This window comes from Eutrema salsugineum, unplaced genomic scaffold, assembly GCF_000478725.1.
Source record: "Eutrema salsugineum unplaced genomic scaffold, Eutsalg1_0 scaffold_15, whole genome shotgun sequence".
Classification (NCBI taxonomy): Eukaryota; Viridiplantae; Streptophyta; class Magnoliopsida; order Brassicales; family Brassicaceae; genus Eutrema; species Eutrema salsugineum.
In genome coordinates this window covers 5,162,852-5,181,712 of record NW_006256867.1, presented here as the reverse complement: position 1 = coordinate 5,181,712, position 18,861 = coordinate 5,162,852, and the positions used below count along the sequence as shown (strand labels likewise).

The 18,861-nt window shown below is 30.6% G+C and overlaps 3 protein-coding genes across 3 annotated transcripts; all 3 read right to left on the bottom strand.

Moving 5' to 3' along the window:
* Window positions 1–864: 864 nt before the first annotated feature.
* Window positions 865–2,132, bottom strand: LOC112088069. The gene is made up of 6 exons (XM_024158222.1): window positions 1,992–2,132; window positions 1,637–1,904; window positions 1,405–1,507; window positions 1,202–1,332; window positions 1,019–1,109; window positions 865–928 (listed from the first exon to the last, which is right to left on the bottom strand). Exons 1-6 carry the CDS (start codon window positions 2,130–2,132, stop codon window positions 865–867), a joined length of 798 nt encoding a protein of 265 aa, XP_024013990.1.
* A 4,417-nt stretch (window positions 2,133–6,549) lies between these two features.
* LOC112088068 lies at window positions 6,550–11,259 on the bottom strand. The gene is given in 7 exon segments (XM_024158221.1): window positions 6,550–7,127; window positions 7,233–7,628; window positions 7,631–8,302; window positions 8,418–9,079; window positions 9,174–9,768; window positions 9,858–10,786; window positions 10,874–11,259. Coding segments are annotated over 7 exon segments (4,218 nt in total).
* Window positions 11,260–13,744: 2,485 nt separating this feature from the next.
* Window positions 13,745–16,136, bottom strand: LOC18022169 (replication protein A 70 kDa DNA-binding subunit C). Its single transcript, XM_024158220.1, has 10 exons — window positions 16,002–16,136; window positions 15,606–15,873; window positions 15,421–15,517; window positions 15,111–15,320; window positions 14,897–15,032; window positions 14,622–14,824; window positions 14,419–14,539; window positions 14,163–14,339; window positions 14,025–14,078; window positions 13,745–13,939 (listed from the first exon to the last, which is right to left on the bottom strand). The coding sequence occupies exons 1-10, from the start codon at window positions 16,134–16,136 to the stop codon at window positions 13,745–13,747; spliced, it is 1,596 nt and encodes a 531-aa protein (XP_024013988.1).
* Window positions 16,137–18,861: the final 2,725 nt, after the last annotated feature.

The following is an 18,861-nucleotide window of genomic DNA, read 5'->3' as shown; positions in this document are numbered from 1 at the left end:
TGATTTGTTACATATATATTCATTATATGTGTTATCTCGCGTAACTTAGGAAAGATAATTATAGAATATGCAATCAAATATTAACAATGATTAATTTAAGGAATGCTGAACCCTAAACATAAAGGTTCTAATAATATTGCTATCATATATAAATTCTTCCGGAAATCTAGTCATTATATTTTCCAAATCCTGAAATATAAGGAGACAAAGAATTGGACATATAGCAAGTAAGAACAAATAAGAACAAATATCTCCATTAATTATTTAGCAAAATATTTTAATATACATCCATTATTAACTCATTTATTATTTTTGTGGTTACATCGTTAGTACTAGAATAAAATTAAATTACAAAGTTGTTAATTAAGTAAATTTAAAAATGAACGATAGTATTCGTTTTATAAGATCATTTAGTTCCATAAATTGTAATCTTGTGAAAATTATAATAATCATGATAACATAAAATATATTTAATATAGTTAAAATAAAAAAGATAATTGTTCAGTGTGTGATACTGATAAAATAACAATGTAAACAGATTTAAGTTAATTAGTTTCATTTGTTTAAGTTAAATAAATGTAAACAGATTTAAGTTAAATAATAATCATGATAACTAATTATTTAAGTTAATTAGTTTCATTTGTTTGGTATAATTTAAAATCTGATTAAAACATGCAACAATTATTTGAAAATAAAATAGATTTCAAAACATAAATTAAAAAGATAACAGCAAATATTTAAAATTAAACGAAATTCAAAATAATTTAAAGTCTTAACATGCAATAACATAGGAGGACATCACTCCTTTAGATTAAAGTCTTAAAAAAAAAGATAGATATTAAGATAAGATTGAGATGGGCCGAACTAAGCATTTCTTGATCCAGAAGATGAAGCATTGTGGGCCAAATTTCTCACATTTACCCACATCCTGAAAAAAAGATAAATAAAACATAACTAAGTATAAGTATATCAATCAAACGATTTATACATGTAATAAGTAAAAAAATAAAATTATTACTTAGCCCGTAGATTGTAAACTTCATCGAGTGGTGGATGAACCAAGAAACGTGATAGCTTTCCTCCTTCATAATTATTGATAGTAATTTCATCTATATAAACAAAAATTCATCATATTACAATTATATCCAATCCATTATAATATATGGTACAAAAACAAAGCTAACTATATGATATTACTTACTTATGCTTTTCTTCACCATCCAATCAGTCAATGCACATATGGAAGTTGGTCCATTCAGTACCTCACCGTTAGATTTTTTCTTTATATAATAGGCCAAATCACCATGTGCAACACACTCAAGTGTATTACCCCTAAAAATGGAAAAAAATTAATACTAAAAGACATTTAAATAAAAAAAAAATTTAACTTAAGAATGTTATTACTCGATATTAGTGATACGAAAATGCAGAGTTGAAACCGTTTTCCCATCGTTACCAACATCTTCAACAATATCTCTGATATTCTTGTCGAAAACACCAAGCAAATCTGTATTTTAAACAGATAAATTATTGCATGTCCATTTTTACTTAACATAAACCTTTTACGCATACATGCAAACCACTATGAAAATATTGCATTTTATAAAAATTACAAATAATAGTAAAAGAAACTAACCAATCAGATAATAGTGAGAATAAGGACGGTTAATAACACTCGCAAAATCAACGAAACTGATGAAAGGATCGTCCGTTAATGGTCTGATAGAATTCACATTTGTTTTCTGAGAGAGGATGATTTTGTAAGCATGTTTAGTGGATCTATCATTCCACCCGGAATTAGCCAAGCCAAATTGTGAAATCCGAACCCAAACTCCTTCTTGAAAGACATGTTGAAAATATGAGAGTTGCGTTTCATCAACAACGGTAGCAGCAACTCGAGATCCCTAGAGTAAAAAAATAAAAATTTAAAAATACACAACAAAAAGACTTTGCAAAAATAAATAACTTATTTTTGAAAACACAAAACTTACACTTTCATCAACCAGGATGAAATACATCCCATCCTTTCCGTTTGAATCAACAGTCTCCCAACGCTTGAGAACTTTCACTTTGATGGTTTGCTTGTATTCCTCCCATGGTGTTAAATCACTAACCATTTGATATTCGGCCATCTTTTTTACTCAGAGATATTGATGTTAAATTTCTAGGTTTTCTCTTTGTGAAGGATGAAGTTATGGAAGAAAAAAGTTCCTTATATATATATATATATATATATATATATATAAAACATAGACGGTTAACTACTCTAAAGTCGCGATTGTTTGTAAACATTTAAGTGTAGTAAATACAAAAATGGTTCATTTAATTTGTTAAAAAAGGAATACGTTCACCGAATATATTTCAATCAGTGTAAGATGTCAGTAGATGTCTCTGTTTATATTCCGAGTGCATAAAAAGGAAGTTACAGATGTAAAGATATAAGTATACTCCTATCAAATCACATGAATATTTATGCAAACTTTCAACTACTATATTTATTCATGTTTGTACACTTCATAAACTATATGTTGCGAATCCAAGGGATATAAAATTATAAATGTGGCGAATATTTTTATTTCCTACAATACTTATAAACCATATACTATAGTATTAGTAATTAATATATTATAAATTTAAAAGGAAGATGTCATTACTGTATAAAATATACATAGATATGAACTTTGAAAAGTGATATTTATGTTTGTAAAGTTTCCTCAATCTAAATATATACATGCAAAAATATATATGTATGAAAATAGCACTTAATAAAAGCTGCAATCAGATATCGATCAAATCAATTCAATATCTTAACTTTGCATGCACAGGTCATAAATTTAAGTATTCAGCAACAAACCAACTACCAAACGATATTAAAGTAGTTGTTACTAAATTTTTAACATAGAAACTTTGACTTAAATTTTCTATGCGTGATTTTGCGTTCTTGATTTTTCCAAACATTATAATACGAATACATATGCAATTACGACTCTATAGTTAGTTTAACTGAACGTTAAACCAGTATATTTAAGATTCAATATCATATTTAAAAACATGTAGTAATAAAAATTCACACATTTTAAACATAATAGATAAAATATGGTTACTACATATTTCATGGTAAAGTCATAAAAAGTAAGAATCTCCAATATTTAAAACATCACATAATATTCATTGTAGATAAAAACATAGAAACCAATACCATAATTCAAAAGTATAGAATTATACAAAGATAATAAATTTTGAATTCAATCAGTCTCTACTCTTCACGGAAGATGGACTTGCCTCATCATCATTACTACCCAAATCAATGACATTGGTAGGTTTATTTTGGTTATTCCACAACCTGCAGATAAATAAATTCATGTAAGCAGTAATTCAAAAAGCTACATATTTTATTAAATTATAATGTGACTGCCTATAACAATTTACCTTCTAACCAAAGTTTTGGCTTTTGGACAGTCAGGATGAAACTCGATTCTAGAAATCTCTCCTCTAGACCGAAGATAGTATTCATCTAGGAAAATAATAGAATTGTTATTTTCATATACAAAGCTATACACCATTAAATAATTAATCAATATTATTGGTATACAAAAACTAACCTTCTCCTTGTTTAACAGACCAGTCGGTTAACATAACATCAAATGGTAATTGTTCCTCACTGAAAATCTTGTCATTAAAATCAAGTGCAAGTGGTCCTAATGCAACACACGATAATAATAACCCCCTACATAGAAATTTCAAATTTTAATATTAACAAATAAACAGAATATTTAATCAGATAGAGAAAATGGTAAAAATGAAAAAGAAAAAATTGAGCTTACTTGTAATCCTTCAATGTGAATGATATACTGGTAGTCTTTTTATCATGTCTCTCAGGGTAGGAATCATCATTTACAGTGACCAGAGGATCAATACTGATAACAAAACCGTGAATATCTGAAAAAGAAAATTTTCAAAGTGCAAACAACACATTCCAATCAATTGAACTTTATAAATAAATGAAACTATAGTCTAAAATAAGATTACTAAGTAAAGGCATAAATATACCGATAGGAAGACCAGGCTCTGGTTTATCACCATGCACATCAGAAAATGAAACAAAATCTTGTACAATTTCAAAATCGATAGGATCTATGTCTTCTACTTCTGTGTTATTTAGAAACCTGATACAACTACCAATAGGAGAATTTGGTTCATCCGATGTATCATCAAAGACCACGAATTCAGAAAAACATTTCCATTCACCCTCTTCAATTGTCTTGTCGAATGATTTAATTAAATCGGTAATATAGAGATAAGCTTGAATAGTTTCACCCTGTATGTATTAGTAATTTATATAATACAAAAACCTGGTTAAATATAGTATAACAAAAAGTTTAAAAGATAAGTGAATAAATACAAACTAAATACCTCTTCATCCATCAACAGAAACTGTAACGATAGACGTTCTTTTGGATATTTTACATGCCATTTCTTCAAAACTTTGCATCTTATAGTCCAATTTGTTTGGTCACAATGCAGATCTGAAATTAGGTCATAGTCTTCCATTGAAGTATATGCGAGAGAGCTTTTTTGGTTCTAGAAAATAGTAACTGAAAGTTTGAAAAAATGGGTAATGAGATCTCTCTTATCTAGGAAACAATAATGTTTTCAGATTTCTTTTCAAATTAATGATATATTATTTTATTCAAAATATCCAAATATGTCATCGATTTAAACAGTATATTTTATCATATCGAAAAAGGAACTTACACAGCCACTCAATATATGTATTGAAAACATAAAAGGAAAACAGTTTTATGTCATTGTATTTTCTAATCAATTAGAAAGCAGCAGAGAATATTTGATATTGTTCAAATATGTACATAAGTGTTACAATGTTACAAAAGGAAAACGCATCACCGATTATATAAAGAATATATATCACGCTTGAATAATGTAAATCTGATTATCGAAATGTCTATATTTTGGTAACTGCATAGTTTGGAGATTATTATAAAACATGCGTAATATTAAAAACAGAAAAGTTACTTATGTCAAACAAAACTTAATTTATTATCCTCCACACAAATTGGAAATTTGATAAAGAACAATATAATAGTCTAAAAAATTTAAAAGTGCTTATGGAAAATAATATGTTGATTTGTGCTTGTGCTCGAATATAACCACTTGCAGTTATTATAAATGCTGTCAAATGAAAAAAACAATAGTGAGTAAGCAAAAAATTATTGAGTTCGAAATAATATAAAATTTCTATTATAATAACTGAATATACACAATACTTACTATCATTATTAATGGTAGATACATCTAATTCCTTGGAGACTGGTTTTACAAACTGCATCAATAGAGTTCTGATATTTCATTAACATGCATGGTATGAAACAATAATATTAAATAAATATAATTTAAATTCCTTCGACATATCTGATAGGAGTGATAGTTGTAGAAATTATGAACTGAATATTGAAAAGGGATGTTGTGTTAATGTATTCAGCATTAACGGGAATAAGAGTGAACTCTTCAATTACAAACCATGAGTTTTCTACAATACTATTCTCAAAGAATTGCATGTATTTTCTGTAAACTGTAGCACAAATTGTATGACCCTGTAAAATGAAGAAAAGTACAGGTTTTTGAAAGTATTCATTATGTAAAAAACAGAAATTGAATGTAATGAATTCTACACTTTACCTCTTCGTCATATAGTTTCATATTAAGAGTAATTCCTCGATGTGGAGTATATTGTTTCCACTTCTTAGTAATTTTAACCCTTATTTTCCAATCAGTAGTAGACGGATTTAAATCAGATATAGAATCGTAAGTAGAAATCATGATGGTATTATATATCAAAGTTCTTGCAAATGGCTGACAAATTTTACACAACAGAGTATTTATATAAGGGATAACTTCTTTGATAGCGTATTCAAGTAAATAATATCTAATATGTATAAGGGAAACTAACTAATAGAGATATATTCGGGATATACATAGTCGATATCTTCGTGCAATATATATTGAAATCTAAAATAACCATAAATATAATTCAAAAATGTTTTTAATAATTCATATTAATTAATTAACATAATATAAACCATTTTTAATTAATGTTTAAATAATGTACTTGACTAAATTTGATTAATTTATGTTTGTTTACATATGAGGCTGATATGAAGTGATCAGGATATTAATCTGTCAAAAACTCAATTACTTATAACGTAAATAAGTAACCTACGACTATATAAACAAATTATACGACGATATATATCAAAGTCACATATGAGCTGTGTGAAAAAATCATACATCCAAATTGAGTAACCAATACAACATAAGTGAATGTATTAAGGGAAATAGTATATAAATATCAAATAATAGACCAAATTGCTGACAACAGAACATATCAGGATCATTTGCACCAACTCGACATCAATAGCATTACTTGCAACTTCCTGAATACATTACAAATCCATCATACACGTTAATTAAAAAATCATACTAAGCAAATGTAGATAGTGTTCAAGTTATAACTTACCAGTAATGTTGAAACTATATCTTCAGGAACACTTCTTTGAATACAATGTTCATTGTTTGTTTCTGAGATTTACCATCTTTGTCAATAATAAGCACCTTTAACCCATCCTTTGATTTTACTCTAGATAGAGCAACATATAACTGGCCATGAGAGAAAACAGGCTTTGGCAGATATAAACCGACGCTTGAAAGTGTTTGACCCTGACTTTTATTTATGGTCATAACAAAGGCAACGACAGCCAAAGGAAATTGTCTTCTTCGCATTCTGAATGGAAATTTTCCTTCAGGAGGTGCGACATTTAACCTTGGAATGTAAACTTTCTGACCATGAGTGTCACCAGTTAAAACAATAGCTTCGATGATATGATCAGTTAATTGGGTGATTTGTAGCCTTGTACCATTGCACAAACCAGCCTTTGGATCTATATTCCTTAATAGCATAACTGGTGTTCCTACTCTTAATCTCAAAGAATGATTAAGAAGACCAGACAACTTTATATTATTCAAAAAGTCAGGAGTATATACTCTGCTATCCTGGTTAGATGTATCAGATGGATCTATAGAATCAGAACTTAGATAAGTCTTCTCCTCAACTTGATAATAAAAAATTTATAGATATATCAGTATAGTATATAAATATGATAACTAAACTTAAAAACTAAATGAATTAAACGATAAACAATGGTAATTGTGTTTACCTGTCAACATAGAAAGCATGTAATCATTGATGAGGCAAACATTGTCATTAGTTGGACACAAAATAGCCTTTTCATCGTAAAAGTGAGGATCGGATTGCTCTTCAAAACTTAAACCATAAACTTCCTGGACAATAGATTGAATGGGATCATCACATTCTTTTATTAGAAGCTCATCAGGAATGTCAATCATAACTTCTCCGGTGTTTGGTAGATTAATTTTACCATCGCTAACTTTAAGAATCCATTCTGAAAATGATTTGATTTCCTCTGCTACGCTTTCATCAAGATTAGCCAAAAGCCTCATGTTTTTTGTAAGCTTGAGCACCTTACAATCATCCCATAAATATGACGAATCAATAGAAGCCATAACAATGTCTTCCCTTCCTCCACCAGTGTAACTGGCAAAATTTGTCTAAAATCACCACCAAACACAACAACTTTTCCTCTAAATGGTTTATCCTTATGACGCTTAATAATGTCATGCATAGTACGATCCAAACTTTCAAAACAATATCTACTCATCATAGGTGCCTCGTCCCATATGATAAGAGATGACTCAGCAACCAAATTTCCTAAGTCTGTTCCAGGTTGAATATTGCAAGTAGTGTCATCATCTGGGTTTATTGGTATACCAAAACGGGAATGTGCGGTTCTACCACCAGGCAATAACAAAGATGTTATTCTACTACTTGCAACATTCAAAACGATTTCACCTCTAGCACGAACAGTAGCGGATAGTAGTTTCCATAAATGAGTTTTTCCAGTACCACCAAACCCATATAAGAAAAATACTCTTCCTTTATCTTCTGTGACAGCTTCCATGATCTCTTTATAGACATTCATCTGCTCGTCAGTTAAACCAGGAACCATGTTTTCTATGATAGCCTTCATTTCTTCTCTATCATAGTTTCTTTCATCGTATATTAACCTATTGATACCAGCTGTGTTGTAATCACCCTCCGGCAAAGGCATTCCATCATAATTTGAAAGAGAACAACCATTGCTTTGCAGTATAGTCTCAATTGCATCCAATGTGTAATTTTTGAGCTGTTCATCACAGAGGTCCAGTTCTGCGAAATGATCACGTCATATGTATTGAAATCCAATACTTCATATTAACATAAAGTATTATTGTATACATAACATATATAGTTATAGACAGTTTTTAAAAAATTAATGAAATACCTGGATTGTTTTCAAAAGATCTTCTTCTGTAAAGAATATCACCAGATAGCAAATTCCAAGTTTCTTCCCAAACTCCAAATGGATTAATTAGGCTATCAGTCAATAGCATAACACAAAACATCTTTCGAAGGAAGTCACCAGAACCCCACATGCTTGCTTCATTAATCCCATCTATATATTCTCTATCATCATCTAGTAAACCCAATGCATAACATGCATCTTTGTATGTAGGAAGTAAAACACCATCAACTGTCTTCAAATCATCAAACCCCTTAGGACATTTGTGTCGGTTGAGTAGAACACGAAGATAGTACAATTGGCCACATTTAAGAGGTAAATAGGTTATTCTACCAACATCTAACCTATTTTTCTGTTGCCTTGGTTTCCATTCAATATTTGTACGATCATAAACAAACATTGTAGGAAACTCAGCATATGTTAGGTTTTCAGCTTCTGGATACTTATTGCAAGCTTCAAAAAATGCTAATAACATTGAGCTCTGTACTGACCTGCGATTTAGAACAGTTTCAACTAGATCATCATCATCAAAAAGTACTGATTGCTCGTTTTCTATATGAAAATAGAGTTTCTCCACTGGAGTTGTCCTAAAATGGATTAGAAATGCTAGCAAACGCCATGTAGCTTCACATGAAGAAACATATCTACATAACAATAGAACAGTAGAGATTTAGTATGTAATAAAAACTAATGCAACTTATAAAACATGCCTACAATCTCTATCCAATTAAATACTACCTGCAATCGAAGAACTCTTTAATTTCATCTGTAGTATCCTCGCCGTTTTCATCTACATTGGCGCATGCTACAGAATCTGCGCCTTGATTTAAATCATTTTCAATAGTAGCTAGAACACGATCAGGTCCTTTGTTGATATATTTGAACAGGTATTTGATTGACCTTGCCTGAGTACACCATTCCACATTGATGTGAGCTCTATATCGCAATGATAGCTCTCTATTATAAGGCACAACAAAACTGTTGTCAATTTTTAGACCATTCTTCTCAACAAATGCGCCAGTCTTCCTTCTCATATAATGTGGAAAGCCTCTGTTGTCAATGGTAGTTCTTTCACAATATTTCTTTGGAAACTGCTTAGAACACTTCCCATTGACCATACATGGACTACTTTTGTTAATCACTCCGCAAGGTCCATGTATCATGTTTTGCTTCACTACTTCATACAAAGAAGGATCAGTATCTTTGTCAGGAATCTCAGCAGAAATAACCTTATCAATAGATTCAGCAGTAGACAATTTGTTTTTTTCAGCCATCCATAGTAGAATATGTGCATGTGGAAGACCTCTTTTTTGGAATTCAATAGTATACATACCTGTTAATATAAAACAAACCAATCAGAAGTACCATAACAATATAAATCAAAATATAAATACAAAGATTACAAATATAAATTTAACATACCACAAACACTTTTTCCGAAAATATTCTTTTCAGTGAGATCACTCATGAGGCTGTCTAGCTTAATTTTGAATATCCTACAGAAGATATCTGGTCTATCTTCAGGATTCAACTTTCGCTTCTTTGTATATCTAATTATCTCATGCCAGTTTGGATTGCAGGTGAAAGTTATAAAAAGATCAGGAAATCCAAAGTGCTTACAGATTGCCATTGCATCCAAATACTTATTGTTCATATAGTGTGAACCACCGGTAAATGATGCAGGTATCAAAATTCTCTTACCTCTGTTGGATAAATCAGAGTTTCCTTCCTTTTCAGCCTCAACCAGATTCACATACTTGTCTGAACGAAGCTTCTTCTGATTTTTCCTGAAATATCGAAGTCGGCTAGACTCTATCATAGTAAACACATCAACCAGAAACTGTTGATACAATCGTTTAGACCGAATTACGGACTGATATTCCATTAACCTATCTTGAATCCTATAAGCATAGAATTCTCGCATGCTTATAGTCTTCCGTTTCCGTTTGTTGCCGTCATCAAAACCGTCTTCAATTCCAACGGTGAATCCATCCTCACCATATGGAAATAATAATGGATACTGAAGAGCTAGATAACCCACATAGAGTTCACTAATTCTTCTGAGGTTTCCGTGTGTAGTCTCTAATACAATATCTCGTAAATCCATTCCTTCTTGAAAATCTCCCGGAATCAATGCTGCAACTTCTGTGGATGTTGGCATGTTATGTGTTCTAGCATCTTTATTCCTGTTAGCAATGAGAACTAACTTGAAGTTGTCTTCTGGTTGTTGAATATTGTATCTGTCTTTGTAGGAACGGAAAGCTTTCACCATTGGATTACAAAAGTTTAACATCTTCATGAGACATTCAATTAATGCCGGCCTTAACTTGGTCGAGTTAGAGACATTCTTTCTGAAATAGTAGAAAGTGCATAATTAAATATAATGTATGATAAAAAATAATGTTAATGGATATTAAAATAGTGCGTAAAGTGTATACCTGATTGATTTCTCTCTGTTGGTTATCTCATTAGCTGTATCATGGATATACAACTGACAGAACTTTGGATTCTCTTTCCTCTTAGGAATCAAAGAACCAATTAAGTGATAATTTTCACCATGTAGTTGGAATACGGGTGGACCACGACCCTTGTTTATATCGTAATTTATCTTTCCACCAATAGATGTAAAAGAAAACATCATGTTGTAAGCTCTGATATTCTCACGAAAATGGCGACAAATTTCATCATCACTCGAGAAGAGATATATCAAAAATGGAGGAGGTTGGTTAAGTAAGGGTAGCTTCACTTTCCCCTGCAAACAACATATAGTAAATTTATATGTTGCACTCTTCTTCTTTTTCTGAATTCGTTCATTAAACCACATCTTTGCTTTGCAGTGTATGTATTCATACATCGGATCTCCATCATCATAATATCCTGAGGTAATACAACATTCGACATAATTAAACATTTAGTCCTGATAAGAATATAACTGAAAAAGGATCGATAGAAGTGTAATGTTAGAGACATAACCATTTTCCAATATAACAGGTTTACGTTCATGATCATAATCATCTGCTATAGTATCAGTTCCATTAGGCCTTTCGTTAAACTTAATCCCTTTCATTAAACGTGTCCTGTTATGTCTAGCCTTTCGCTGTCTCTCGAACAAAGATTTAGATAGTTGATTTTTTCTTTGTGTATCAATGATTTTATCAATAGAAGAGTTCCACCACATAATGACTTAGATTGAGAGTTAAGATAACACTAATATAAATTCAACGATAAGATAAATTAAAACTAAGTTAAAAAACTTATAATTTGAATAGGATAAGGATACATGACTTCTCTATTCCTTCAACAGTGTGTGAGCTTGTTGCATTCCTGTTTGTATTTTCTGGTGAAAACATATAACAATAAATATTAAATTTAAACAAATGTTATATTTTAATTAATATACATAATTTAGATATCAGAAATCTTATTGGGACCGATATGTACTGGTTTAGGAAGATCAGAATGAAGCGGTTGTGAAGCAGGATTTGTTCGAGACTTACTACCAACAGATGGTGGCGTCGCATACGTTTGATTCGAGGTTGTCAATTCAGATATATTACTAACAATTGATGTAAGGATCCTATCTGATAATACAATTCAAAAACAAACAATGAGTTAATAATTTAAATAGATTAAATTTATAAATTCATTATACTATTAGTAAATGAAATTATTCTTACTTGACTGTAAAGGTACATATTTAGGAATACCAGAATCTAGCCTCTGTGAATTAGGAATTCTTCGAGCTTTGCTAACAACAGATGGGGGTGTCGCATATGTAATATTAGAGGTAGTGGTTTCTTGTCTATTAGTATCACTTGATGATTGGATACCAGTACCATGAATATCATTGCTTGCTAGGTTTAGATCAGGAACTGTTGTATTACGTTTTGCAATTTTAGGCTGTGACAATTGAGTTTCAGATAAAATTCGACCAAACCTAAGGCCTGAAAACAAAAATATATTTTAACATTGAATGTGTAAACAAATTTGCTTAATATATGTAAAAGCAAGAAATAAAAATGGTAGTTGAGATATAGGTAACCCGTTTCTTCAGAAGATGGTGAGCATTGCAAAGGTCTCTTTACAGGTGGCATGTTTTCTTTTTTCTAAACTTGGTAATGCTACATGAAGGAAAAAATGAAGAACACACATAAAATATATAAGATAATTCATAAAACGATTTATAAAATATAACATAGTTCACATACACTGTTGATTTTTAGGTGTGTTTGACTGTATAGATAAACAACCAGGATTGCTGACATCTCTAAGAATTTCATCTATGTAATTAAACAAATAAAACAACACACTTTTAAAAGAATGTGAAGTATACAAATTTTGATTAAAGCAAATAATAAATAAAAACTCACTTGAAATAGATATGTCTGATGTAATCCGACTTGAACTCCTCACAAAATCATTTGAATTGCTTAAATCTCTAAAAATCATATCAAAAGCACCAGACATAGGCTTTGCTGATTGTGTTTGACTGGTAGATGCGATCTTCTTTTTTTTTTTAGTTTGGTTCTCATCATTTTCGTATCCATGCCGATTTTTCTTTGAACTATGCATTGCATAAGAAAGTGAACATACATGCAAATAGTGGTAAACGTCAACACGAAGAACGCTATGAAGCGGAAAAGTTTATTTATATGAATTAATAGTTGTTTGTTATAAAATTCAAATTAAAGGTGATCCCTTATGAATACGAAAACAAATATTCTACATTTAAATTCTTATATCTAAATCCACAAATATAGATAATAAATATAGAGAAAGAATCAATTTAGTTACAAATTGCCAAACTTAAAAGGATAAATATAGTTAAGTAAAGTAAGTAGTACTGTTAAAAGATATAATTTTTAATACATTATCCATATACGTGATAATTGATGACTTTGTTTTCGGTTAGTAGTTATAGGTATTTTTGGATGTATATATTCGTATAAGTATATGTAATTTGTTACAAATTTAGGAAATTTCCATTTAGAAATAAATAATATAGAATACATAAAAATTTGATTATAAGCTAATGATGTTTGTATAGTATTTAATATATAAGTGATATCATTTGAATGATGATCATACGATGTTTAAAGAAAAATTATGAAATTACTAAAACGACTTCATACATAAACAAAATACTATCAGTAATGAACGAAATCAAAATATTAATAAATAATAACCATCCGATTACAAAATTTCAATCAAGAAGCAAAGTTCAATAAAAAATAACGATAAAAGAAACAATAATTCAGACGGATAAACGCATAACAAAGTAGTTCCAATAACTGATTTCGGTTCTTAAATCATGGCTTCTCTGTTTTCACGGTCTTTAGCGGTAGAGTACTTGGATTAGTCTGAACAGCTTTCTCATCCTTACACTTCTTCTTTGCAGCTGAATACTCATCAGTATCCTTAATCACTTCCAACTTTTCATTGCTTTTGCGTTTAGAAGTAGGTGTAATTTCAGCATCATCATCATCCATAATCATTAGAGGAATCTATAACATATTAAATAATCTGTAAGAATGAAAGCAATATATAATAGTAAACATGAATGTAAGAAATCAGAATAAATAAATATACCTTTTCATCAAGAGCATTGTGAGCTTTTTCCTCTATCTTGATACTTGGAGTGCTCTATGAAATGTGAAAGTAATGTATGGTAAGCAATAAAGAATTACTTTATACAGAATAAGTGATATCAAAATGTTATAACTGTACCTGAGGAGTAGAGATTTCAGAAAACTCCTTAACCACATCACTTTGTGTAATTATACTGATGACCTTGTATGAGTCACTATTGAAAACAACATTTGAGCTTGCAATTGCAATCTTGAAAAGAAAAGTTTTACCACAAATATTGCTCAAAGCTAAGGGCAAGACATCAGGATCCTGAACCTAAACAAAGAGGAATTTAATAAATTTTAAATAGATCAAATAAAATACTGTCATGGACAAATGCAGTATAAATATGAACCTCATTAACAGACTGAGTTAACTGAGCAGCAGTTTGGTTTACAACTTCTTTTGCCTCTTGATCAAATAAGAGGAATTTAGTTTCTCCAGTATTATTCATGACACGGAAAGTCAACATAAACCTATCATAATTTGAAATAGTATAAGTAAAAAGTAATAAAAGGTTAAAACTTTACTATAACACAAATACAATAACAGACTTACGATGGATAAACATTCTCAACATCCTCATTGCATTTTTTGCACTGCCACAATTTTTTCTTAAATGTTTTCCCAGGATACAGTTCTTTTAAGTAATCCATATCATGAGGGAGAACCTTTTTAGAACAGGCTCCGCATGACATGTAATACCAACCAAACTCAGTGTCAATAGACATAATTGTGGCCATGGTAACACATTTGACAACCTTGAAAAATTAATAATGATATTAGGATCAAATATATGTTATAAAAATTGGACTAACATAATATATAATTACCTCAGAAGCAGCAATAATCTCGCTAATAGTCCTTCGATGACTATGCAAGAAGAAATCGTCCCTTACTGATACAGAATTGACAATAGTCAACTGATTTGGATGGGTATAGGTCAGGATTAAACCATCTTTTGGCAATCTGTATAAATTAGATTACATAGTATTTAGAATATAAAACTTGAAAAATAAATAAAATTATGGATATAATTAGTTTTACCTCTCTTTAAAAGCCAAACTCTCTGGGAAGACTGGATCAGTAATGACCATTGAACAGTTGTAGCAATTGCCAACACTCCAAACACCTTGATAAAGTTTTAACTTTCCAAACCGCAAAACAGCAACAATCACAGCATCATTTGCATGTTGAGCCACACTTTCAAGATTTTCAGCGAATTGACCCCAAAGAACACAATTAAGTCGAACATTTCTACATTGAAAATGATACAGAAAATTGAGGAAAAAGGATACTATACACAAATAGTAAATATATAGAGCATTAGTGATAGATTAGTAATGTAAATGCTAACTCTGTATCACGGATCTCCATAGAAAGCCTCTTTGTCTGTCTCTTTCCAACATTCAAGATCTCCACATCTCCAATGCTCACAATTTGTCCAACAGCATCTAAAGTAAAAGAAATCATGTTAGTACTTTCTAATTACGCAAACAAACTATATATCAAATAAATAATTTAGTAATTAAACAAACTTGCCTATCAAGAAATCTGGATTCATTTTGCCTTCGTGAATATCACTAAACTTGACGAACTTGAAACCTAAGATTCTTGGATCCATTTCATCTGTCGGTTTGACAGATGTAGTTGATGCGAAAAGGATTTTGTAAACGTGAGGGCTGGTCCTGAACTTACCACCGTTATGAGCCACTTGAAAATTTGTGATAATTCTAGAGGCACCTTCCTCTAACAGATTTTCATTTTTCTTGATAAACTCCTTCTTCAAAGTTACATGCATGGTTTGATTCTGTGTATATATAAAAGAATATGCATACTTTAAAGATACATAGGTTTGAATAAAAATGAAAATAAATGAAAACAGTCGTGAAATATATAGATGAGTACAAAATCTTAAAAGTAACATAGATAGTATACCTTCTCATCAACAACAACCATTTCCAATGTCTCTACACCATTCAAATATTGTTTCCACACCTTCAGTATCTTCACGTAAACTCTCCATTGAGTTTTGAAGGGCTTCACGGAATAGAGATCGGTGAAAGAAGACATAATAGTAAGATGAAATTTGATATTCAGAAATTTATTGAAAGGTGAGGGAGGATGAACTATTGGAGAAACGTACACCTATATATATATACGGTATTGAGAGAACATGGTAGAGCTAGGTTAAATATTTTAATTTTAGAACTTTCTTCTTGTTAATATAATCCAATGATCGAGGTTATTTTTCGTTTAGGAATAAATATATATCTTCCGCAATTTGAGTAACCAATATGGATGTTTATTAGTTGTTTTAAAAATTTCAGAAGGTTTAGGTTGAGGTTTTAAAATTTAGAAATGCGTAAATATATAGATACTTACTTAATCCGTTGAAAGTTTAAATGATTGTTAAAGATAGTTTAGAAAAATGATGTAGGAAAATATATACGTTTCGAAAATATAGGAACCAAAAACATCAATGTAGAATATGCCAAAATATAGATACTTACTTAATCCGTTTGATGTTTAAATTATTGTTATTAGTTGTTTAGGAAATACCTCTAAGAAAATATTCATCTTTCGAAATTATAGGAACGAAGGAATTTAATGTAGAATATGCGAAAATATTTGAAAAATTTATTGCAGTTAAACGTGTTTTAGGAAATAACGGTCTGTTTGGCAATAGAGATAGTAGGAGAATTAAAATTATACGAATTAATAATGTAGCTAAATACCAAATTTAATCTTAGAGCTGCCAAGTGTCCAATAGTGCCTCCACTTTAATATATTGGAGAAAAAAGAGCTCTTTTTGCAGGTGAATTTACGTTAACATTGGCAAAACATGGATTAAATCTAAATGAAAAATAAACAAAAGAAGATGATGCAATATCAAGATATAAATATCGAAGAGTAATCTCCATAGCTCATTGTGATATTTTCCTTTGGTGAGTAGCTTGACTAACATCTAAACATGAAATCGCACAAATGATTTATGGTTTGTCAGCTCTCAAGGCGATTTAATACTTTAGGTTTCTGCTGATATTAAAGCTAAAGAAACATTCATTCTTGATCCAGGGCCAGCCCACAGCTAAGGCCCGTGAAGCAATGGTTTCAAGACGGCCTAAAAGATATTATTTTTGGGGTAGCCAAAAAAGCCCCAAAATTTTTTTATAAGTGTGTGTAAATAAATTTGTCCCACATTGACTAAATAGAAAAACTGGAAAGAAAAAATTACATATAAATAAGAGTCATTATCCCATCAAATATTAAAAAAAAAAAATCGATTTTGACTTATAAAAATCGATTTTGGCTTATAAAAATCGATTTTGGGCTTAAAAAAAAATCGATTTTGGCTTTAAAAAATCGATTTTGGCTTTGAAAAAAATCAATTTTGGCTTAAATAAGAGTCATTATCCCATCAAATATTTTTTTTTAAAAAAAAATTCGATTAAGAGCATCATTTTTACGGTACGCTTTAGGCGTCAAGTCACTTTGGGCCGCCCTGCTTGGATCCGTAGAAGTATTCAAAACTACATCCATACGAGAATGGAAAATCTAGCCTTTACTATAATCCATTGACTAAGTTCTAAAATGCATTGGATTGCGCCTCTTGCCAAGTTCGAGCATCAACAATTACAATTGGTATATTCTTCTGAAATTTTGGTCAATGAACATTAGTTGGTTTTTCGCAGTCGAGAGATTCCAACAGATTCAGAAATAAAGAAAAATAAAAAAATGGACATGTGAGAAGAATGTAAGATCTATTTTGGGGTCATAGTGTGTTATAGGATTAAAGCTACTTGTTAGTTTCATCGTTGTCACACAGTTTCAAAATCCACCATTAATTATTAAGTTGTTTCTTAAGCAGCCAATTAGACTAACCTACAAAATATAAATAGTGGCCAGGTGGGTAGAATTGTTGGAATTGATGATCTACGAAGAAGTGTTCATCAAATTAAATGTCTAGAGATTTAATGTTTTTCCTTTTGTTCTTCTTATGAATTTAATAGTTTGTTACCTATCGTTTACATTAGGCTTGTAAAAATCATGTATATTTAAACTTTATTCTGAAAATATAGCATACAATGACCATGTTCTTGAGAAAAATGAAACAATAAAAACACTGTGACTATATTTGAATTTGAAGGATTTTGTACAAGTATTTTCTCTTAGAAATAAAAATATAAGTGTTGGTGGTTTTTAAGGGTTTTGTACAAGTATTGGAAGTCGGAGATAATGTAAAAGCCACAGAAATCCAGAAAAACCCTAGCAATCTCAATTTGTTCTTGAAGGATCAGAGGGTGGTGTAGTCTCTTGGAGTTCTATTGAATGTTAAGTTCAGGCCTCCTGCAGGAGATGAGGTGGAGGTTCCTGAGTCCGATATGGGTCAGACTCCTAGGAAAGAGCCGGAGGTTAAGAAGAAACGAGAACCAGAGCCTGAACCAGAGCCGTAGTTTACAGAAGAGAAAGAGAAGAAATAGAGGAAGCAGAAAGCCAAAAAGGATACAAGAAAATGACTTCAAAATAGATGAAGACATTTCATTTCATATATCACAAATTGTGCTGCTGTATATCTGGAAACGGGAAAAGCACTCTGCTAGAGTAATTTTCATGAGTTACAATGGTGATTAGTTAGTTTTAAATGTCAATGGGTTTGATTTTCATGAGGTAAAATTGTTATTAGTTTTCACAGTTAACAGGATTTATTATAGCAGTGATGTAAGACTTGGATTCCACCAACAAGAATCAAACCTCAAAGCTATTAATGGAAGCGCTGAAATGATTATGTAACCGG

What these genes read in the sequence shown, in the direction of transcription:
- LOC112088069 (XM_024158222.1), bottom strand. Translation starts at nt 2,132, where the DNA reads ATGGCCGAATATCAAATGGTTAGTGATTTAACACCATGGGAGGAATAC. An exon ending in TCATCCTGGTTGATGAAAGT is followed by an intron (nt 1,905 to 1,991) that starts GTAAGTTTTGTG and finishes TTTTTACTCTAG; the next exon opens with GGATCTCGAGTTGCTGCTAC. An exon ending in TTCTCACTATTATCTGATTG is followed by an intron (nt 1,508 to 1,636) that starts GTTAGTTTCTTT and finishes TTTAAAATACAG; the next exon opens with ATTTGCTTGGTGTTTTCGAC.
- LOC18022169 (XM_024158220.1), bottom strand. Translation starts at nt 16,136, where the DNA reads ATGTCTTCTTTCACCGATCTCTATTCCGTGAAGCCCTTCAAAACTCAA. An exon ending in AGATTATTGCTGCTTCTGAG is followed by an intron (nt 14,825 to 14,896) that starts GTAATTATATAT and finishes TAATTTTTCAAG; the next exon opens with GTTGTCAAATGTGTTACCAT. An exon ending in GTTGAGAATGTTTATCCATC is followed by an intron (nt 14,540 to 14,621) that starts GTAAGTCTGTTA and finishes AAATTATGATAG; the next exon opens with GTTTATGTTGACTTTCCGTG.